Source organism: Nilaparvata lugens, chromosome 7, assembly GCF_014356525.2.
Source record: "Nilaparvata lugens isolate BPH chromosome 7, ASM1435652v1, whole genome shotgun sequence".
Classification (NCBI taxonomy): domain Eukaryota; kingdom Metazoa; phylum Arthropoda; class Insecta; order Hemiptera; family Delphacidae; genus Nilaparvata; species Nilaparvata lugens.
Window position 1 is genome coordinate 9,783,087 of NC_052510.1, and position 24,497 is coordinate 9,807,583.

At 32.1% G+C, this 24,497-nt stretch overlaps 2 protein-coding genes across 3 annotated transcripts in view; one reads left to right on the forward strand and one right to left on the reverse strand.

Moving 5' to 3' along the window:
* Nucleotides 1-6,354, forward strand: part of LOC111045655 (legumain) — a 40,772-nt gene extending 34,418 nt beyond the window's left edge. Inside the window, 5 exon segments of the mRNA XM_039433648.1 lie at nucleotides 700-894; nucleotides 2,057-2,170; nucleotides 4,504-4,677; nucleotides 5,333-5,559; nucleotides 5,641-6,354. Of these exon segments, the coding sequence (XP_039289582.1) occupies nucleotides 700-894; nucleotides 2,057-2,170; nucleotides 4,504-4,677; nucleotides 5,333-5,476 (627 nt within the window). The 3' untranslated portion in view covers nucleotides 5,477-5,559; nucleotides 5,641-6,354.
* A 687-nt stretch (nucleotides 6,355-7,041) lies between these two features.
* On the reverse strand, nucleotides 7,042-24,014 carry LOC111045666 (uncharacterized protein DDB_G0271670). Of its 2 annotated transcripts, none has more exons than XM_039433646.1 (8): nucleotides 23,808-24,014; nucleotides 22,950-23,303; nucleotides 17,580-17,927; nucleotides 15,111-15,326; nucleotides 13,516-14,026; nucleotides 11,980-12,090; nucleotides 9,754-9,873; nucleotides 7,042-8,851 (listed from the first exon to the last, which is right to left on the reverse strand). In XM_039433646.1, the coding sequence occupies exons 2-8, from the start codon at nucleotides 23,250-23,252 to the stop codon at nucleotides 8,784-8,786; spliced, it is 1,677 nt and encodes a 558-aa protein (XP_039289580.1). In that variant the 5' UTR covers nucleotides 23,253-23,303; nucleotides 23,808-24,014; the 3' UTR covers nucleotides 7,042-8,783. The 2 variants fall into 2 exon arrangements, with proteins under 2 accessions (XP_039289580.1, XP_039289581.1); XM_039433647.1 differs by having other exon boundaries at nucleotides 23,960-23,984.
* Between the last annotated feature and the right edge of the window lie 483 nt (nucleotides 24,015-24,497).

A 24,497-nucleotide genomic window follows, 5' to 3' on the forward strand; every position in this document is an offset into this window, starting at 1 on the left:
ACACAAATAGATTGAATTTAGTTCCATAGTTCTCTGCTGATATCAGAAGTGTTAACAACTGTAATTATTTAAAATAAAAACTATTTGATTGGACTTTTATCTTACGTGAACTCTGTGTCACAAATTAAATAAATTTGGATGTAAGATAATTATTTAAATTGATTGATGAAAATGAAAACAGGCCTATAACAATCTTCGGTAAATTAAGAATCTTTATGCAAAATTACAAGTTAATCAGTTCAGACGTGATGATTCGTCAAACAAGTATTATTAGTATCCCGTACGTGTATAATCCAATATTCCTTCCTTTATAAATATATAATTATTATTTAACGAAAATCCTAAATGCATTGACAACAGGGTCAACAGCTAGATGGAAATTCGATGATAACTACTAACCAAAAATTAGTTGCCAGCCCGGGAATCGAACCCGGTATTTCCCAATTGCTAGTCAGGAATGCTTACCCTTACACCAAACTGACAATCTCTGGATAGCAGCGCTCATTTTATACGAAGCCATAGCGGCCAACCAGTTACAGATGGAATAATTCCATCTTTATAAAATATAGTATAGATAAAGATAAAGACGAGACCTTGACCAAGTAATATAGAGTTAATAATGGAAATGGAATAATCGTATAGAATATTATTGCTCTCTCATAAATACTGTATTACTAATGAAGTGTTTTCACTTTTCAGGAGATTTTGACCAAAGAAAGTTTGAACCACCAATTTGAAGTAGTAAGAGCTGAAACTAAAACAAGTCATGTAGAGGAATACGGCGACCTTGATCTTGGATTAACTAAGCTTTCAACAGTCATTGGCTACAAACCTATGCGCATGCGTAAAAATGGATGGAGCATGAAGAATGAGAAGAGTTTTATTAAATTCAAAGTGAGTAAAAATATTAGTTTTCCAAAGTTGTTTTAGTTGAGTTTAATTTTTCTGATAAGATTTTATATTTCGATTCAGTTTTCTGTAAGTACCTCAATATGAATAATACTGAAGAGATTTCAGCAACTATAAATTTCACGAATGATTGGAGATGATATTTGATATTTTTGCAATGGATCAATATCCTTATACAGTTTTTCAAGGTTATTGATCTGATTCTATTATAAAGTTTATTTCTCATATTGATATTTTCAATACTGCTTAAGGAAATTGAAGCAGGAAGTAAACCTACTTTATTTGTCAGTCTTATTACACTCATTACTTCAAATATCGGGGCACCGAGCTTCGCTCGTTATTTATTTGTTGATAAACAGAACTCAATTCTTTAAAATGATTGGGGAAGGACTAACAGGCAAAGCCCAAAACTGTTTCTTCCCCGAATTTTGTTCGAAAATTATTCCAAAAAGTAGGTTATATTCCATACACTTGAATTCAGGTCAAATTTTCAGTCCAATTATTTCAAAACATAAAAGTTCTGATTTAGATTGTTTACATACCAAATTGAATAACAAAATAACACTCACTAATCACTTAGAACTGTAAAATAATGATTACCTAACTTTGAATATTATGATATATACCATCTTATGTCAACAAATCAGATTATTTTGATCATCGAGTCAATTAAAATTTCTAGATTTCTCGCGAGATACGGTAAGCTAATTGATCAAACAGCTGATCTCCCACACAGGCACACGAATCTTCTGTTATCGACAGACGACGAAATTATCATCTGTTTTTCCAAGGATGAACTATCGTTTTCATATCCTTCAGCGAGTTTTCCCAGGGATGAGACCTAGTGCAATAGAATTTTTATATCATAAACCTATTATATTCCAAATTTCGTGAAAATCGTTAGAGCCGTTTTCGAGATCCGTTGAACATAAATAACCATATAACCAGATATACAGAAATTGCTCGCTTAATAATAGGATTGAACAGATTACTAATAAACTAATTATACTAAAAAAATTCAACATTATTGTTTTTAGAGAAATTATGATCATTCGAAGTGATCTATATTATTTTGAATTTCTGTATGATTTGAAATAGTTTTCGTTGTTGTTAGAACGTGTACATAAGAGTAAATTATCCATTTCAGGATGCAGTACCAAGTATTGATGTACCACCTACTATTCTAAAAAAGAAACTTGACAACACAAAAGAAGTTTTCGATAGAATGGAATTGAAAATGAGTCTTCATGTAATGAAACAGGTGAGATTAATTGAACTTTATTGATAAATATTCTTCTCTAATTGGTAAATTCATTTGATAATTCATATTGGTGCGTTAAAGTGATTCTTTGCGTTCTGTAATCAGTGCAGGAATGGTCACTTTTCAAGGTAACTGTAGGAAATAGTATATTTCGCACCTAGGGCCGAAAATTAGACTTTTCCGGCTGGAAATCGGTTTTCAAGTCCGAGGCCGTAGGCCGAGGACTAAAAAACCGATTTCGAGCCGGAAAAACATTTTTGCCCGTGGTGCGAACGCTATTTTTTGCCACACAGAAAAATAAACAATATATATATATGATAATAATTGTTTACTAAGCACTTCCGAAAGCAGAAGAGGAAGGTCATAGCTCTAGCAAATCTGAGGTAATCTGAATATCAGGAAATTGTCCAAGTATTTTTATTTTTGATTCTGATTTGTCTAAATAACCTAAAAGATTATGTTCAATTATGTGGGAGGTTGAGTTTATACTTTTTTATTCTTTCAAATGACAATAAGATGATATTATTATAAATGTTTTAATTATTGAATAATGAACACAAATAATAAGAAGTTTTTTGATCACCTTTCTTAGTTCCATGTTAGCGGCTGGAAAGGGTACTCTTTCCGGCCTAGGCCGGAAAGAAACCTGTTCTGACGTCAAACGAGAGTCGTCTGCAAACAATGTCTTTCAGATCTACGTAGGGACTGGAAAACAGCTGCTTTCAGTGCAGTGTGGCGAAATCGTTATTTGTGCAACTAGTGCGCAAAGTGACAGTTTGCTGTACCGAAAGAAACGTTTACGCCTGAGCCGTAGGCGAGGGCGGAATGGTTTCTTGAGTGCAGCAGAGGAACTTTGCGCACGTATTTCACATTAAGTTTTTCCTACAGTTACCATTGAATATGAAAAGTGGGTAATTATGGGTAAAATTGCCTGAAATCCATCAAATGTAAATCTGTGTAATTTTATTATTAATAAATAAAATAGAATGTAGTATGTGTGTTTGAATGGCTGTGTGCTGTCAACTGCTGTCATCCACTGTGCCTGTCCATCCCATTAAGATTCTTATAACGTGCACCAGTCACAGTTACCAACTTAATTTTGATTTTTCCTACAGTTACGTTGAAAAGTGGCCATTGCTGCACTGATTACAGAACGCAAATAATCACTTTTCCGCTCTTGTGCGGGAATAGTTATTTGTGCAACTAGTGCGCAAAGTGACAGTTTGCTGCACCGAAAGAAACGTTTACGCCTGAACCGTAGGCGAGGGTGGAATGGTTTCTTGAGTGCAGCAGAGGAACTTTGCGCACGTATTTCACATTAAGTTTTTCCTACAGTTACCATTGAATATGAAAAGTGGGTAATTATGGGTAAAATTGCCTGAAATCCATCAAATGTAAATCTGTGTAATTTTATTATTAATAAATAAAATAGAATGTAGTATGTGTGTTTGAATGGCTGTGTGATGTCAACTGCTGTCATCCACTGTGCCTGTCCATCCCATTAAGATTCTTATAACGTGCACCAGTCACAGTTACCAACTTAATTTTGATTTTTCTTACAGTTACGTTGAAAAGTGGCCATTGCTGCACTGATTACAGAACGCAAATAATCACTTTTCCGCTCTTGTGCGGGAATAGTTATTTGTGCAACTAGTGCGCAAAGTGACAGTTTGCTGCACCGAAAGAAACGTTTACGCCCGAGCCGTAGGCGAGGTTTCTTGAGTGCAACAGAGGAACTTTGCGCATGTATTTCACATTAAATTTTTCCTACAGTTACCATTGAATATGAAAAGTGGGTAATTATGGGTAAAATTCCCTGAAATCCATCAAATGTTTTTCTGTGTAATTTTATTATTAATAAAAACCTTAATTTATTTAAAATTGAATAATGTAGTAGTAAATGAATGAAGGCGGCTGTGTGCTGAATGTGGTGGCTGTCAACTGCTGTCATCCACTGCCTTAATATTATGGCCTTAACGTGCACCACAACACTATAGCAGCCCAGTCACTGCAGTTACCAACTTAATTTCGATTTTGCTGCACTGGTGCTCCATATAACCTACTAACTATTTTGCGTTGTCATGTTGCAAATCTGGAGTGCAGAAAAACATTTTCCCGTACTAGAGCGGAAAAGTGATTCTTTGCGTTCTGTAATCAGTGCAGGAATGGCCACTTTTCAAGGTAACTGTAGGAAAAAATTTTTCCTGCACTCCAGATTTGCAACATGGCAACGCAAAATAGTTAGTGGGTTATATGGAGCACCAGTGCAGCAAAGATATATTTCTTATCAACTGATAGTGTGAAATTATTTTTTATTTTTGTTTTGATTGCAGAAAAGGTTGGTTGTTGACAAGCTAATTTCCAGTATCATTTCCGATGTTGCTGTTGGAAACTCATCGAAAATTACTGACATTACCGACTCTAAAACTGATCTCAACCAGGAGACATTCTACTGTTATAAAACTATTTACAGAGAGTTCTCGGACAAATGCTTGAACGTAGCAAAGGTGAGTTGTTGATTATAACTTTTCAAGCTATTTATTTATAAAGTGTTTCGGTTGGACACGTTAAGTCGTCGGTCCCGGCTGCCTAAAAAGCAGTCGCTGAAATTGATCAGTTGCGACCTAAGAACTCTGCAACCAGACCTAAGCAGGCCAGGTCACTCGATATTATTATATATTTATTAAGTTGTACAGTAAGGCCCAAATTCACCAAAAACGAAAACTAAGTTTACGCGGCAGTTGGTTCTAAGTCAGATGATTTTGTAATATGATTTTTGGATTTAGAATCAACTGGCGCTCAAACCAAGTTTTTCGTTTTGGTGAATTCGGTCCTAACCATTTATCCTTGAAATGATATTGGCAGAGGAAACCCTTTACTAACCCTCTCCTAAATTTGGGCCACGTTTCTAGACTCAATCTATATTAAATCTATAGTTTTAATAATCCTAGATTTAAGTGTCTTAGAAACCAAACCTTAGACCAATAACAGTTCGAAGTAAGGTTGAGCACTTATCAAATTTTACACTTGTCATAACTTCCAAATCAAAACAAACCTTTGTAGCAGAAAAATATCAGAAAGTCTTACATGTAAATTTAATTCTGAAGCTTCTTTTATGCTTGCTGTCTTATTCATGTTTGATAATTTGACTGACTTTCACAGAATATCTACGTTACCACCCACCTTTCGAAATTTGTGAACTTCTGCAATTTGCCATGGACGAGACTGCCTGTGATGTTGGATGCCATCAACAACCACTGCTCCAAGGGGAACTTCAGCCGCATGGGTCTTAAAAATGTCATCTAAGACTTTGAGTACAACTTGAATGGTCTGTGATCTAATATGTCTATGTTAACCGTTGCTTTTATATTGATATACATTCATACTATAATTTACACATATATATGTACATATTATATTATGTACTATTATATTATAATATATTATATTATACATATTTATATACATTCATTCTATGTTGTATAATTTAACAAAATATTTTGTATTTAGATTTAATTTGAAATTACGAGATAGTGAACAAATATTAGATTTTTTGTGATTTAACAGCTTTTAATATTATTTTATTTCTTAGTCAACTAACATCACATAGAAGTAGAGTGTTACGGTAACTTATCTGTATTCTAGTTTTGTAGAAATTGTTTAGTTATTTTTCGACTTTGGCAGGTTAACCGAACTATAAATGGGCTCAGGGATATATGCTTTTATTCTAAGCGTTTATGCAGTGTAGTAGTCTCCAAATATCTTCTAACATTGAAATTTATTATTATCAGTTGAAATTAATTGAATTAGGCTACCTTATTCTTATTCATTTGTACCAATGTACCTAGAATACATTCTAGGTACCTTGATTTGTACTGTATCCTATTATTTGGGTTCACTATGGAATATTTTGCCTTATAAATGGTTATGGGTAGTGTTGTATATCATATGTGAATGTAGATCTTGATAATTCTGGTGTATTAACCAATATTTAAAAATTGTTTCCTTATTCTCTATAAATTTTGTAGAATGTAGATTATTTACTGTGGAATCACGAACAAAACTGGATTGATGATATTGTACTTATTGTAAGATTGTAATACAGGTAGATTGTATCTCTCGATCAAAATGTACAAATAATATTATTCATTTGATAACAATAAATGTGATATTTTTTAACTGTATTTTATGAATTAATTGAGTAGTCTAACCAGTGATTTAAATGTGTCCGCCTTGAACTGTTATTTTAACATGTTTTTGTTTACATTCCTTGAATTTTGATTTCTAAATTGATGAAAAATCTAATTACTGTTCCACTCTCAGCATCATGAAAATTAATCAATATTGGACGGTTCATAATATTCAAAGTAGCCTATCTAAAAAATCTGGTGTGACGCACTCACACAACTCCTTGCCGTTATCAGTGTTTCATGCATGCTGAGTTCAAATTTATTATTCGATAACACGAAAATGAAGTTTTCATTAACAAGTTGAATCCAAGCGAAATCTGAGTCTGAGATGATTTAAAATTTTGAACATTGAAAACGATACTTGATGAATATTATATATTTGAGATATAATTGATCATGTTTGACAAGAATCAGCAATAAATTTTATTAGATATAACGGGGTTATATCTGATAATTGGGTTATCAGATATAGCGGGATGACTTGAACCACAGCTATCTTCTATGGAAGGCAGTGGAAATAGAGAATTGGCAACCCTGCCGTCCACTGACTTTATAACGTGAATCTCTCTGATATACGGTAAGTGTAAAGTTGAGAGATCGGACTGTGTGGAGAACCCTTAGCAAGTCCACGTTGGCATAATGTGTTACAAAGAAATACTCACACAATAAATAAATATCAAATTTATTTCTGAAGAAAAGTACATTTATTCTCGATCTTGAGTTTCATACATTCCTGGAGTAATTGAAAAATAATAAAATAATTGGAGGAAAATATATCACAGTTAATCCAATGATTGTATAAAAACACTAATGGGTAATTTTAGAAATAAAAATACTTGAAAATTATTACATAGTTTTTCTTAAAACATATTCAATGATAATACATGGCATTACAAAATGTAACTGGAATTTAACTCAAAAGTGATCAGTAATATTGATAAGATTTTACTTCCAGCTTTTACTTCAACACATACAATAAAATATTTCAATCTTCTTCACTCACAATCTATATAAGAAGAAAGCTTCAAGCTTTTAGGACAATATTTATTTTTTTATTTATTTTATTTATACAATAAAAGTTAAACTCTTGAAAAATTAATATACCTTTCAATTGATGAAAAATTGTTGGAAATATTTGTACGAAGACACCTTGAAATGCCATGTCTAATCAAAAAAAGTTGAGGATTCTTACAAAACTAAAGCATGTTGTCATAAAATACCTTGTCAATAATAAACAAAAAATTGAGATCTCAAACTAGTTACATTCACATTGAATCTATTTTCAACTCTCGGCACCAATCATTGTAATTTGTCAGGATGACTTCTACAACTCTAGTTTCCTCTTTAATTACCTTTCGAATTAGTAAATCATGTAATTGATAACTTGATAGCAAACAAATTTCCAATGAACTTAGTATGTTGAGATGAACACAAATGAAATGAAAATAAACCTATAGTATTAGACTACTTAGCACATTAAAAAGTACAGTAAGCACAAAACAATACTGTTTATAAAAATGATAAATGATTAATAGTACAAGTAATAGAAATTATTGAACAGGACTAATTTTTATAATCAAAAATGAATTGAGAAAGTCCAAGCTCCAGTTGCACAAAAGCATGTTCAATTTAAATCTTGTTTAAATACCACGAGAAGCAATCAGAAGAGGCTTTTTTCTGATTGGTTCTCTTGGCATTCAATCACGATTAAAATTCAACAGGCTTTCGTGCAACTGAGCCCAAATAATTTAACGGATCCTCATGTTATGCAGATTGTGTTTCAGCATTGCAGTTCTTTCAATACATGGATATTGCTATTATTCAAATATAATAATATGGTATACTATGTTTTTTTTTGAAGAAGGCCACAATAGATTTAGTTCTAGGGTTTCGTGGACTCTCTGATATTAGAATACTTACAACTAGTTGGAGTAAGATTCAATAAATAATTGTATGTTATAGTCATGTGTAAACCATGCATCTTCACCATAATAATGAACTAATACTGCTATGCACTGATAAAACTTATACAAACTTACGAGTAATTTGGGAAGTACAGGTATGTTGAATTTATTATTATTGCTTAGGGGATTATAGTTGAAAACACTTGAGGACAGTTGTTAATATAAAAGTATAAGTAATTACAATAATTCATGATGAACGGAATCGTCTAATATGATATGATTGCAGAAACATTTCATGGTATTCAATCTTTCTTTCCGAATGCAAAATATTCTAGCTTATAATCTAAAAACAATAATCTATAAACACTTAACAAACATAATGGCAATTTGACATTTAAAGCTACTTCTCAAGAGCTTCTAATTCCATGCACCAGTCAAGAAATTATCAACTTACAAAATTACAAAATACTAATTCTCATTTCGCGAGAAACACATTTGTTAAATCACTAATTTCTAAAACTAATTTTTCATAGCACATTCAGATGGCGTTGAACTGGTTCGGGAACGTTTTCTTTGTTTCAAGAAATCTGAAAACAAAAATTTATAATTATTTAAAAATTGATCCGGCTTTTATATAATCTATTGAAAAAAAACAGAGAAGTACTTTCAATTAAGGCTGTGCAAAGGCTAAAAAAACTTTTTACTGTTGATATTTTTCAAAGTGTTTCGATTTGTATACTATTAAGCTATCAAAATGAAAAAGTTTTCTCAGGGAAACATTTTTTTTCGATCATCACGTTTTGAGATATGAGCGCCTAAAGTTTACATTTTTGGGACAGAACATTTCAAATTCGGTAAGAGATAAATCTATGAGATTTAGAGGATAGATTCTCCATGGTATTGCTGATATAGTAAAATAAAAATTTTCTGAAACTATCAATCTTTGAGAAAGTTTGTCAATTTACCAAAAATAACTCAACTAAAAGTTATTCTTGGTCATTTTTAGTAAATTGATTAACTTTCTCAAAAATTGATATTTTCAAAAAAAATTTGTTTCACTAGATTAACAATACAATGAAAAATCTAACCTTTAAATCTCATGGAATTATCTCTTACCGAATTTAAAATGTTTTGCCCCAAAAATTTAAACTTTAGGTGCTCATATCTCAAAAAGTAATGATCGAAAAAAGTTTTCTTCTTTTTCATTTTGATAGCTTGATAGTATACACATCGAAAAACTTGAAAAATATCACCTGTAGAAAGTTTATTTTTAGCCTTTGCACAGCCTTAATTCATTTTTTCAGTTGATATTATTTTCAAAATTTAATCAATAGAAAAGTAAATAACTTAGTTGATTCTATAATCTATTAATGGTTATAATCTATTAATCTATTAAGGACAATTTTAAGCATTGTTTAAATGGATAGAATCGTCGCTATAATAAAGACTTAAAACATGCATAGAGTAATTTGATTTTGTAACAACTCACCGTCAAGAGTTCCTAATTTTTTATGATGTTCTAAGACTTCCAAATATTTTTTCGCTTTTGTATGACCATGATCTGCTGCCATCCCGTACAACTTGAGAACAAGTTCTGGTTTTTGTTCTTCTGCAAAATAATTTAAGGATATCTATTAGTTTTCTCAGGTCAGTTATTTATAATAAAATTAACAAAAAATATTTCTGCAAAAATAAATACCGGGTGTCCCACGAAGAGGTTTACACGCCCATACATATCACGTGCCCATTCATGCACCGAACTTTTTCAAATTTTACACAGTTTACTAAATAGCTTCTAAAAATATTATGGGAAAATTTCAACTCCTTAACCTTTGTAGAAACAAAATAATGGCATATTGAAAATCGATACTTTAAAAGCATTAAAACGGTGTTTTTGGTTTTATAGAATATTTTTATTGTTGCACTTTAGGGCAATATAACTTTTTAATAAAACAACTAGAACAAGGCCTGATTAAAAACATTAAAAAGTCCAAAATTATTGAAATTGAAACCCATCCACAGCAACACACTGATAACAGCGCTCAAGAAATGATTCGTAAGCTCTTTCAAAGAAACTCCGCGGTATTCGGAGAAGTTCCTCTTCTATTGATCGTTTTAGTTCCACATCATTATTGAATTTCTGGGTATAAACTTTCTCCTTCAAGTAACCCCATAAAGAGAAGTCACAAACAGTTAAATCTGGTCGGGGTGGCCAATCTAAAAAAATCACTTCCACGACCAGTGGCCATGAAGTTTATCATTTAGTAATTGCTTAACATGATTTGCGAAATGAGGTTGAGCACCATCTTGTTGGAAGATTGCTTGATCCATTTCTGGTACCATCAAATGAGGCAATACTACTGCAACGTAGTAAACAAATAATATGATACTCATGAAAGTAGTAAGCGAATTGGTAAAATTTTCAATATGCCGCCATTTTGTTTCTATGAAGGTTTGGGAGCTGAAATTTTCCCAGAATATTTTCAGAACCTACTGTGTAAAATTTAAAAAAATCGGTGCAAGAATGGGCACGTGATATAAAATGAAACGTGTAAACCCCCGGGGGACACCCGGTATTCAATTGAAGCCTAATTATTATTGATTGTTAAGAGCGATAGGAGGTTTTCGGTTTTTGCTGGGTATAATAATAATAAACATATGTAATCTCTAGGCTCAGATCATCCATCAAACAGTTTTTCCATAAATGCATCAGAACATCATCATCTGAGATGATTTGTTATTTCCAAATCAATAATTTTCAATTACAATTATTAGTAAATGCCAAACTGTTACAGAGTAACTGATATTATTCAAGTATTCTGGTGAGGGCTACTCGTATTTATGTGAAAATTTAAAAAAATCAAAGTAAATCAAAGTAAATCAAATCAAATCAAATTGGTTTTTATTATACATGATTTCAGGGTACAAATATTCATATCATACAACAACGTTACATCTTCTGCAACCAAACAATCATAAATAAAACTTACAGTTGAACTAAAAAATTAATCATTATAACTAAATCTAATTGCTATTATATCGTAGCTACAGAAAATACAACATTATATTTTAAAGAACTTCATGAAAACTCTCCACAAAGGCAAAGCCTGTGTGTGGAAGAGGGTCTTGGCGATGATTGGCTAACGTCGGACTGTCCCCATACTTGCATCTATCACATTCTTGGGTAAACCAAGTATTAATATCAGAAAACATTTGAAGTTTCAAGGATTTCAAGTAAAAAAGATGTACATTTAGAGTTAAATTTGGACTATCATTACACAATTTGCTTTATTTATACAATGAATGAATTATCACTTCTATATTTGTCCTCCCAATCTCCTTTAACCAGTCATTAACATTTTTTTTATAAATATATTTGGATTTACCTTCGGTATTACGTAGATTTTCAGGCAGATTTCTATACAGAAATAAGTAGTACTTACCCTTTTTTAAAAACCCAATTTTATTAATCACGACATGTTTAGACAATCATATTAATGCCATTTCCAAGTGATTGAAATTTTCATGTCAAAACATGACATGAGTAGTAAAATAAAGTTTTAAAGAGGTCACTTTGATTTTTCAATGTTCACACGATAACTGATTCATGACAGCCAATTGTATAATAATTAGTAATAAAAGAACACCAAAATATATTGGAATCTAGAAACATTGAATTTAGTAAATATGACAATGATTGAGCAAAAATAATTACCTTTGGGATTCTTTTCATAGCATACAGCCAGTCTGTATAGGGTAGCCGAATTTCCATTGGCACTGTCCAAAATCGACTCTAAATCCCATTCGTCATCCGAGAAGGTAGAGTCTGGAACAATAGAAGAATTCATTTAATTTAAAATTACAAGTAGGCCTAACTTAACTCTAATATAAAAAAATATAGTTTCTATAACTTTCTGTTTGGCTTGAGAATGTGCAACACCATCACGAAACGCGTCACCACACCAAAGAATGTGAGTGTTTTTTCACTTTAAAGTTATATAAGAATACAATAGGTCTAATGTAAAATTTGAATTAGTTGAATGAGTATTGAGGTTAAAAATTTCTCAAGTGGAAAAAATGAATTTGAAAAATATGCTTTAATTTAGGTCGGTATGTGTGAGGGTGAGCAGACTAGTTTCTTATCTAGGATGATGCCGGAGGTATAATTTAATTTTTTAAAGTATGTATACAATGACAGTAAAGCATATTGTTTAATTTCAATTTATTGGAAAAAAGATACATTGTAGTGAAAGTAGTGAATCAGTGTGGATGCGACTGCACACTGCCCAAAACCGCACTCCACACAAAATATAATTTTATAAATATATTTTATGAGACTTCATAAAAAGAGAATAAGAGTTCATAAATATACAGTTTGTTTCACATGTTTTCATGGTTGCTAGACCTTTAGTCTAGTCTGAAACTTACAACCTTCTACAGTACTTGATAAAATTAGTATTGAAGTTACTTTTTCATGAATAGTTTCAATTAAGACTGACGTGCCTTATTCAAATTGTCTGATTCATAAATCAATACCTAAAGAGAACCAACGGACTTTCAACTTCTAACAGTTCTATTCAATTTTTTTAGAAAAATAATAGTTGAAATTTAAATATAAAAAATTATTGAATACATTTTGCAATAGATTTGAATTTGATTACATCCTATCCACCAATTTTTAGAAAAAATATAAATAATTACAAGTCATTAAATTCTGAATTTTTGACTGTTCAATCTTTGGAAATATAGACAAACTAAAAACTATACTAAACATTTAATAAATTAGATGATCCCTTGACCTGTTAAATCTTTTATGAAATAAAAGAAACTAAGTCAAGTTAATTACCAAGTTATTTATTTATAATGATTATATATTGTATCATAAAGAAAAATAGCATAAGTAGATATCCCATGGTATAGGGCGTTTATGTCGCAACTTTTACTGCTAACTCAAGCCGATTACTGTCGATTTTTACTATTTTGGCCGGGTGAGAGTGTACGAACGGCACAATATGAGAGTCTACTAGCGTCACACAGGTTTACGGGAGAGAACTACGTGGACTATCGGCTTGAGATAACAGTAAAAGTTGCGACATAAACGCCCTATACCATGGGATATTTACTTATACTATTGTTTCTCTATGATTGTATTAGAACACAAACAGTTCCGTGGTTAGAGGCTGTTTCGTTGTTGAAAATTGAATGATTGATTGTTCTATAATAGAAATGAATAACTTGAAACTATACTAACCATTTGAAGAATCAGAGGATTCCTTGACGGGACTAACTCGTTGTGGCGAGAAGGACAGTGAACGATCGCAGGAAGACGAAGAGGAAGAGGTGGTGGAAGTTGAGGACGGCGACGAGGAGAAAGAAGAAGAAGAGGTTGTGGAAGTAGAAGTGGACTTGGCGGAGAACAAGGAAGAAGAAGACGAAGAAGGAAGACTCGAACTATTGTTTTCCGATAGCTGCAAATCTATCTCTAGTTCGTTTCGATTTGGTCGCGTAGAGGAGATTAGGGGAAAGTCGAAGAAGTCTCTGATTGAGAAATTATTCTCTTGGGGCTGAGTGGCAACTTGTGGCTTCAGATTGAGCGCCGCCTGAGCTTCCCGCTGACCCAACATGGCGGCGCGTGTGAACAGTTTCCGCGCATGCGTACTGTCGGCCACTAGCCCGCCCCAGCCATGCGCGTAGAACACGCCCAGGTTGTACATAGCTGTCGGGTGGCCAAGGTCTGATGCTTTCTGGTAACATTGGGCTGCCTGAAAAAATAGAATACAATTCAATTCAATTATTTTCAATAGCTTTGAATTGGAATAAACGTATTGTTATCCTTCCGGTAGTCGTGCTGTTGTAAAAAGTACAACAGTGTCAGTTTTTTTGCTGCACAAAACTATTGGATGGGGTGATATCAGTGAATGAGTCACCTATGCATTCCAAAACTTTCCCCTCATCACTCCACTGAGTTGCAGTATCAACCGAGCAATGGTTTAGTCTTTAGGTGCCATTTAGTCGCGACAGTGCATAAGTCGCACTGTGCATAAGATAGGGAAAGACTGTATACGGGGACTGTAAACGAACCAATAACACAGAATTGATGGCTTTGCTTGATGTACCTTATTGGCCTATGAAATGGTAATCATCCAAATGTTCATAGGCGTAAAATAATCCAAGAAGATGGAAAAAGTAATTATACAATTAATTAATATGTTTTGACAGTAAACAGAGTACATAACACTTGGAAAATTGGATGTTGTACAAAATACAACACGCGACTGCTCGTGTGATTGAGTAGGGCGCGACTACCGGAAGGTTATCCATCAACTAGCAGACAAATATAAATGATCATAAGTCATAATAACTTTATAGTATCCAAATCGAAAAACTTAGAAATTTCACAGTTTAAAAGTATTTGGAACCCTTTTTTTCTATAGCTCTACACACGTTGAGGGCTTTGGCCTCCTCCACAACATTCCTCCAAGCATTTCTATCCTCTATAAATCCTCTTCATCCTCTTTAACCCATTTTTAACAAATCATTCCTTATCTCATCTTCCCATCGTATTCTTGGTCTGCCTTGTTTTCTTCTCGAGTGAAGCTTCTCTTTAAGCACTATTTTTGGCATTTGAAACCCTGATACCTTACTTAATTTGAAAAATAGTTAAAATTGAATGCCACTATCCAACATTCATTCAATTATCAGTTGGAAGTGAATGCATTCGTACCTGTAGCACTGGCCTAGATTGAATGTCACTATCCAACATTCATTTAATTAGTTTCAATAATTGAATGCCACTATCCAACATTCATTCAATTACCAGTTAGAAGTGAATGAATGCATTCGTACCTGTGTGAAGTCCTGTTCGGTGCCGATGCCCAGCTCATAGCACTGGCCTAGATTGAATGCGGCGGGCGCATACTGCAGACGGGAGGCCACACGGAAGTGTTCGATAGCTTTCCGGTTCTGACTGAGCGACATGCAGGCCACGCCCTGTCTGTTCTCCGAGGCGCCCATCACGCGCTCGTGGATCAGTCTCACCTCTTCAGCCGCCTGGTCAAAGGCCTGCAATCAAATTCATTCATTAAATTAGTTAATTGAATTTAAGGGAACAAAGGGATAAATTAAATGTAAGGGGACAAATAAGGGAATGTGTTTTGGGCTACAGTGAGGTCCACATTATAATGGCAGTGGAGAAAGATAGAACAACGTTGCCGATCCTGTCTTGTCAATGCCTTCTATAGACGGTAGCTGATACAGGTTTATTGATGTAATATTAACTGTTCATTCTCGTTTAAAATAATCAATTCTATTTTATTAAGCAAGAAATTATATTTTTCAATAATTTCATAATGAATTAGATATCTGAGATGAAATATTTAGTTAATTAATTATTAATTCTAAATTGTTAAAAGATGATCTGGCAACAGAGCAAAGCGAGAAAGAGATAGCGCTATCCGCTTTTTTGAATAATAGACAAGGATAGCAATACCATTGCTAATCAAAAACTGTCATTATAACGTGGACCTCACTAAAGGCAGGTTGGTCATTTTCTGATCATGTTTAAGATGTGTGTTTTATGGAATGTAAAATAAATAAATTGATTTAGATTCACTTCAACATTATCAGATTGCATTGCATTGCATACTAGAGAAAATTATTATACAGCAATTAGTTGATTATTTAGTCTCACATAATTTTCTCTGTTTGGTAAACAGTTTTGCTTCAGGAGTGGTAAAAACCTAAATAATAATATATTGAAATGAAATGAAAAAATCTTTATTAGGCGGAGTTAGCACTTTCAAGTCCTCTCTGCCACTCAACTTGACTAAATTGACTACTACAACTTGACTAAAGATATACACAGCTCGATAGCGAGAAACAGGAAACTTCTTTTGCTGTTTATAGACTTTGCAAAAGCGTTTGACACAGTTGACCGGGATATCCTTATGAGAAAACTGTATTATATTGGTGTAAGGGACATGTAATTGAACTGATTCAGGAGCTATCTCTCGGGGGCCGTTGCCAGATTGTCACTATTTACAACAAAAGTAGCATGATTAGAGATTTAAATAATGGCGTTCTGCAGAGAAACACACTAGGGCCAATTTTATTTTAATTTTTTATTAATAACTGGGGGAAGCTGAATCTACAAAACTGTTTATTTTTAAACCAATTTCCATACACAAACATATTGAATTAATCATTGAAATTATACAAAAAAAATATTTATGGAAACATTAATTTACAAAATTATCTCACCTCTAACACGACCATCTTGATGATAAAAGTAAAGAAGATTAATGAGAATAATTGCTGGGCTGATCAATTTCAAACAAAAAATTTAGTAGGATTATAAAAAAACCTAGTAAGTAATTTTCAAGACATTTAAACTTATGTCATTCATTGATTGTAACACTTCAGCTCTCCTTATTTTTTCATGACATCATGCACTAAATGATAAAATACATTTCAAATCAAACCCTATTTTTAGCAGGTTTCTATAGATTCAAGTTTGAACAGTGTAAGTTGTTGAAGAAATCACACTAATAAACCCTCACATAGTTCTATAAATCTCAAAAGATCATTGAGTTAATTATTCAGTTATCAATTGATAGTTTGACATCCCCAAACTAACACATTGATAATGGTTACTTGACAAACTTATCTAAATAACGTTTAGATAATATTGAATGAAAAAGACTAAGAAATTGTCAAAAAACCACAGATTTATTGATACTTAGAAAGACCGGTTTCGGTTATTACACCATTGTCAATCTCTGATCAGAAATCTCTGAATCTCTGATCAGAAATTGACAATAGTGTAATAACCGAAACCGGTCTTTCTAAGTATTAATAAATCTGTGGTTTTTTGACAATTTCTTAGTATTTTTCATTTAATATGAATAATTACCACAATATCAACTTGTCAACTACACAAAAAGTTGAGATAATATGTTGATTACACAAAGTTCTAGTATGAAAAGAAACCCTACAAGAGTTTATTAATATAAGACAGCGTAGTTGCCTCAAGTTATAGTAGGTGATTAGTTGAACTTTGGAGGACGCTTTTCCTAAGTATAAAAATTATATAGTTGTAATAAATTGTTATATAAAAATAGAAATCTGAGAACCCTTTTTTGAAATTATTTTGTCACGTCATGTTTCGGCTATATAATGCCATTATCGATCTAAAAATTGTTAGATAACCTTGTTGATGAAAGTGTTATTTATAAATCATACAACTTTGTCATAGATTCCAGGTTTTGTAACTGATAGATCAGGTGGAAGTCAGAATTCGAAAGCGTGATTTCTTACCTCATCTGGAGTAAGTTGACGGTCAGTAGTCGAAGACTCCTTAGAAACATCGAAGTAATCTACTGAAGACGATGACGACACTGATGTTTGAGAGTCCACCGAGGAGGAAGTCGAAGAAGACGAGACTGATGACTGAGAATCCACAGAGGATGTTGAGAAGGGCGGAAGAAGCGGCTGGGAGAAGGCAGGATGTATTAGCAATCTGTAGAGACTCTGGTAGCGGCTGAGGTTCACGTTTTGCTTCAAGTTGTGCTTGACTTCTGTGTGGAGTTTGGGTTGATGGCGACGTATGGCGTCGTGACGATACCATGGCTGCAGGATTGTCCAGCCCAGAACCAGAACGCCGCTCTGTAATCGAGAAAAACACCTCTATTAGAACAAAAAAAAATATATGGGAAATCTTGCACTTTTAATAAGTAACTTGGTTTTACTGTATTTTTAAATCATTCAGACTCCCAACCTGTCAAGATAACGTTGATTGTATGTTTTCTCTTCTTAGTTTTTATTAAAGTTGATATTATTAGTGAGTTACTATTCAATATTTGTAATTCATCCACACTTTCAACCTACCACAATAGTAATGTTGATATCTTCTAAATGTTTTTACGTGTAGATAGATGAAGAATTTATTTTTTTTACAATTTTTGTACAATATATCACTGCAATAGGCTACAAGATAAACATTTCATTCTCGAACATCGTACAACACTGTATTGAAAAACAAATGAAATAACTCAAATTCGATTTGCTTAGCCGAAGCCGTCAGCCAGAGTTCAGTAGTTTCTTTCTACTATCTAATCTCGATAGAATCTCCCCCCAAAATAATTCCGATTCTACTTCCTAACTGCTAACAATAACACTAAACAAAACGATTTTACGTGTATTACATGTTATTCATACAGACTATTAAGATATTGTTGATTGCCTCTTGAGTATTATTTTTGCTTCATGTATTTTGCTAAATGTATGGTCAAGGTGTGATAAGTGTATAATTCATCTATACTTTTTATTGTTTGTATTTTACTACTATTATTGTTATTCATCATAAAGACTATCAAGATATAGTTGATTGTTTCTTGAGTTGTTTTTCCAACATTGGTGTTTATCCAGAGGTTGATCTTTATGTAATGTTGAATTTTATAACTACACAATTTTGTAGAATTTGAAATGGAAAATAATTGTTATTGAATAGAGAAAGTAGAAGATTTTATCATAAATTGAAGAGATTAAAAGATCAACAGATAGGCCTATCATAATAATATCAACAGTTTTAACATAGAAAAAAATTAATGATAATAATAGCCAGTCCCTATTAGGCCATTTTCAATTTGTTTTGTTTAAATGAATGAAGAACTATGTATTACATTAAATTATGTATGAATCTGTAAAAAACCTACTTCGAAAAGTTAATGTTTTTGTTGAAGTTATGCAAGTTAATGTTTTGGCTGAAGTTATGCATTTGAGACTTTGCAAAATAAAATGAGATTGATATTCTCTATTTTATAACCTGACGATGGTGTGATCACCGAAACTAGTAGTTACGTTACAATTTGTATTCTTGTTTTATTATTTTATTAGTTTTAAAGGGTACTATAATTCTATTTTATAAATAAAGATGAGATTGATACCTCTGACTTGGTAAATTAAAAAAAAGGAAATGTTGATTCCAAAACTGTTAATAAATTATAATTGAAGAATATAAGACAATATAAAAACTTGATTGAATAGTTTATTCTTGTGGGTCGGATGCTAAATTTTGATGTTAAATAGTTTTCAGAGAAGGTTGAAAATATAATTAATTTCCAATTGAATTGATTATTAGTTAGTTATTGGATTGATTATAAATTTCATCTTCATTGAAAAAAGTGAATTAAATTTGCATGTACTGTATCATAAAAGTTTGAACTCTAGGATTGTGTCAGCTAAAAATAACATTTTTACGCTTAAAAATGTATTTTATGACCTTGTTGAATGTATCTTCAGTTTAACAATAATTATGAAAAATTTATCTGGTTTGAATATGATATTATAGAAAATTATAACGCTTTCATTAAGAATTTTTAATACCTTTATGAACCTCTTTGGTTCATATGGTATTAACATGAAAATTCAAAGTAGTTCATGGAAATATGAAATTAATTTTATAGACAGTATTGTGAAACGTAGTTCCCTTAGTTCTGAAAGTTGAAATTTATGACGGAATTATCATGATAACAACTATTATATATGTCCTGTATTGATTTCAGATCAACGGATAAAAATGAAGCAATTAAGACGATGATCTGAGAAGTAATCAACATTATTTGTAAGTACCGTATTTCAAATTGCAATCAAGTTGAAATCTATGATTTAAAAATTATAATTAATTCAATGATTAAGGATGATGATTTGATAGTAATGATAGGTTTTTAATTTGTATGATAGATGAATCTGAATTCTTATTATATCAATCATTTGTGAATTGCATTAGATGAATTAAAGTCAATCAACACCTACCGAAGACAGAGTCTTCAAAAAATGGCGATGTACAGAGGAGGGTACATTGAATAACATGATTGATAAGATTCCCATTTTCGAATAAATTTTAGTAGAAACTTTCTATTAGGGTGACTAGGAATTATTCTTCAAATAATACTTTGGGAAATTCAATTAACTACTACAATACTGGAAATTTGATACTATTTAGAGATCAAAAATGGTTAGTGGCAGATAGATAGATATCTTGGGTGAATAATTCAAGACAACCTGCCAAGGCTTGTACAGGTGGGTTTAAAGGAAGGTTAACTTTATTTTTACTTCAAAGTTTAAAAAGTTTTGTTTCAGTTGAAACTGAAACAAATTTCATCGGTTTTTTAGACAACTTGTTAGGAAAAATTAGTATTCGCGATTGGAACCTTTAACAATGAAACATCCGTTTATATAGGACGTCTCACGTTTATCTGTTTGAACCCTGATAACATTACAGTTATTTTTCATGGCTAATCAAATTCTTGGTAAACAACTTAATGTATGCAACTGAATGTCAGTGAAACCTAGCCATTTTTTTATAACTGAAAAAGTCTATAAATTAATAACCCATTAAGAAAGGTCGACTAATCTGTAAATACTAAATCTCGTGATACTATATTTTATTTTCTACAATTGATGACTAGATCAACAAATTCTGTTTGAGGGTATTCATAAGTTTGAACTTTTATCTATATAGCTGTAGATATGAGAGTTGTTTTGATTATAAATTCCTAATTCGGCTATGTATAGAATTTAATAATTTGTTGGCACATGAATGGATCTCATTTTATATATGTGGGAGACACGTGCAAAACAGTAGAAAAACTATTTAAAACTAGAGCATAAACAAAGATATTAACGGTCGATTATTGAAAATTGTTAGATGTCATGAGAAAGATTAGAAGTTTATGAACTTTTGTTTAATTGTAATGCCCATAGACAAAATACTTTGGTTTTTTGGGGCACGGTAATGGAAGTAGACATTTTATCATTGTAATTTCAACCATGAGAAGGTCACTCTTGCATGATTTCTAAATATAGAAAATCAAGATCAGAATTGTTGGAATAGGGAGCCACTTCAGGCTTTGTCAGACCTTATGTCAGGCTTCAATAAATCAATACTGGCTCACTTCATACTTCGTCATGGAATTGATTTCCACTTGAAAGCTGTGAATGCATGTTGCAGAGAGAAATTTCAAAGCAAGCATTGCCTTTTTCACTCTTTAATCAGTGAATAATTTCTGATGAGATAATGCTCAGAATTTCCATCCATCAAGTCAAACCATTGACAAATTTGATGGAGAGTTATTAACTGATTAAGAAGAAATGGTTACAATACTGAACATTTAATCATTTACCATTGATGGCAATTTGAACGAGAAAAATATTGTAAGTTATTAGCATTTAGAAATTAATGATATTTTTTTTTATATAGAAAATTTATGTGCCAAACTTGCTCAACTCAAATAGGTTTGGGGTAGTGGAAGGTATCTCTTTGACGACCAATACCAATATTTCATTTGAAAGAACAAAGAATAGCTTATTCAAGATTTATAAATTGGTTAGGCTACACAAGCATCAAGCTTCATGGTGTAATATACTTTACATAACTTCCACCCTGATTTCTGTAAAGAAGTTATCGTATGTGTGGTAGTCAAATGTCATCTGGATGTCTTCTAATGCTAATTTTTACCCTGGCTTGAACTGTATTTATTTATTTATAGATACATTCACAAATCATATAAATATGATTGGGAAGGAACAACAGGCTTGGCTCAAAACTATTCCATTCCCAAATTTTGATAATGTCCAAAAAGTAGGTTATGTTTTACTTCTAAAAATTAAAGTTCTGTATGTGTGTGTAGAGTAATAAATGGTCTTGCCCCCTGAGTATCAAATAAGATAGATCAAATGACAATTACAAAACCAACGAAAACCAAGAATTGATTGTTTAGAAATCCAGCTCTGTTGCTTGAGCAAAGTTCACTTTCATCTTAAATAGAGGTAACTTATGGAATTTTTGAAAATATATCACAATTGTAAAGATAATTTACATCATACAATTAACTAAATCAAAATTTGATAAGGATAATATTTGGTTGATATCCAAGGATAAGGATATTGTGATATTTATCACAATTAGGTAATAATTTACATCATACATTATTTAAGCAAATTTCTTGAATGATCTGTGTTTTGCTGTTATTCGTCATTTTAGAAAATTGCTCGAAACGAAGATGATCATGTCTCATGCAATATTTTACATACAGTTGTACGATGAATACTTTATACTTGTCAGTATGACGAATCCCTCAAACTTTCATGTATAGGTCTAAACGAGGGTACACAATTATAAGGATAATTTACATCATACATTTAAGCAAATTTCTTGAATGATCTGTGTTTTGCTGTTATTCATCATTTTAGAAAATTGCTCGAAACGAAAATGATCATGTCTCATGCAATATTTTACATACAGTTGTACGATGAATACTTTATACTTGTCAGTATGTCAAATCCCTCAAACTTTCATGTATAGGCCTAAGCCTAAACGAAGGTATCTAAACTTTTAAAAACACTCATTGACATGGGATACTTTTTAATTATTTTTAAAAAACTTTAAAATAGTTTAACAACTAGTTTCGGTGGTGTAATATGATGATGGTGTAATATCACCGAAACTAGTTGTTAAACTATTTTATTTTGTTTTATTATCTAAACTTTGTATCTTTGTTTCCCTGGAATTGAAAACCGGCTTCCCCCCTCTGATTAGAGGTATATTATATACGAATGATCTTATGAGCTGTTAGAGCGTTTTAGTATTCTTACGATGATCACTCATTTAATGTTCAAAGTACTCACCCAACCAACAGCTCCCAGTAAGCCACAAGGTTGATGATGAAGTGTTTCGTTTTTGCACGACTCATCAGAACGACCCTCGCTCTCGGCCCCTTGCTGGTTGGCCTTCTGTTCCGAGCAGAATGGCAGATAAGGGTAGGTCTGACATTTTTCCAACAGACTTGGTATCAATCTGAACGGACATGGTAGATGGAACTTGTTTTCTTGATTATTGGGGGCTGTAGACTGTTCACCACCACTTGTTCGATTGGACCAAGGGCCTCGCTCAAAGGGAGCCCTCAGTCCTCTTGTTAACGTTTTCCACATCTTCCAGGCAAAGATGCTATTCTAATGTATTTTCAATATTGAGAACATGACCTGAAGACACAAAAGAGACATGTAAGATTATTTTATCAATAACATTCATAGACACCGGTATGCTTAATCATTTCATTATAAAACTAATATTGAATTATAGGCTAAATTTCAATAAGCCTGTTCTAAACAATAGTTGAAAACAAAGTTTTATATTATCAAAAAATAAGCATTTTTTCAAACTTATGCAGTCTAGGTAAATTCAACAGCAAATAAAGATCCTAATTATAATTCTCATCAAAATAACAACGTCTTGATTGCAATTTGCAAATAAGACAAACATAACCTTAGAGGTAAAACTGAAATAATTCTATAAATTACGTATACCTACACGCATACGGTACTAAAAATTGTAAAATAAACTACGGAAGAAATATAATTAAAATAGACGATGATTGTAAATTTGGGGTTTCATCAATAAACTACGAATACTAAGTGCTAGGTACTAATATATTTCGGAAGCACAGTTCAAGAAGCAGACAACAGGAAAAGTTCATTTTTGATTACCTTTTTTAATTTAGAGGGAGGTTGGCAAGTATTATTTGCTCACTCAAAACTATTAAACGTTTATTTAAATAAAAAATAAACAAGCAATATTTTGCTTATCATGTATTGGTATTTTTTCTTCAAGGTTATTCACAAAATAAGATAATATTCACCAAAAGCAAAACCAAGAACAACAGCAATCACCATCACCAACTTCACCATTCCTAATCAATCAGGATTGCCAACTACTTTCAAGCTCTCTCAGAATATCAGCTGATCAGTTTCTTACTCAACAAAAATTATTATTTTCATAATATTATCAAACTTTTAATATCAATTATCATAATATTGAGTTTCAAATCGCATTGTTCTATTTCCATCCCGATATTATGGATTCCGAAAAACAAATCTTGCATTAATTATTGAGAATACACTCCGACTTCCGCAATTCAAAAGGCGGTGTATCAAGCTCCTGCTTGCCATTTGAATTTTTGAATTGAAGACCGGGACAGTGACAATATAATATTCTCCGCTTCATTTGAGGTAATTTATAATATTTAATTATTATATAATTCATATTTAAGACTGGTAAGATGATAATTGTTTGATGCCATCTTGTGATTTCGGTAAAGTACGTATTTGTAATATTATATTATACAATCTTGGTAATGCGAAAATAGTTTTGTTGAAAACAGAAACGCCTTATTTTAT

Excerpts from the sequence above, each read along its gene's own strand:
- LOC111045666 (XM_039433646.1), bottom strand. The coding sequence starts at position 23,252 with ATGTGGAAAACGTTAACAAGAGGACTGAGGGCTCCCTTTGAGCGAGGC. Across the intron at positions 15,327-17,579 it reads GTCAACTTACTCCAGATGAG|GCCTTTGACCAGGCGGCTGA; the intron begins GTAAGAAATCAC and ends ATTTGATTGCAG. Across the intron at positions 14,027-15,110 it reads CCGAACAGGACTTCACACAG|GCAGCCCAATGTTACCAGAA; the intron begins GTACGAATGCAT and ends CTATTTTTTCAG.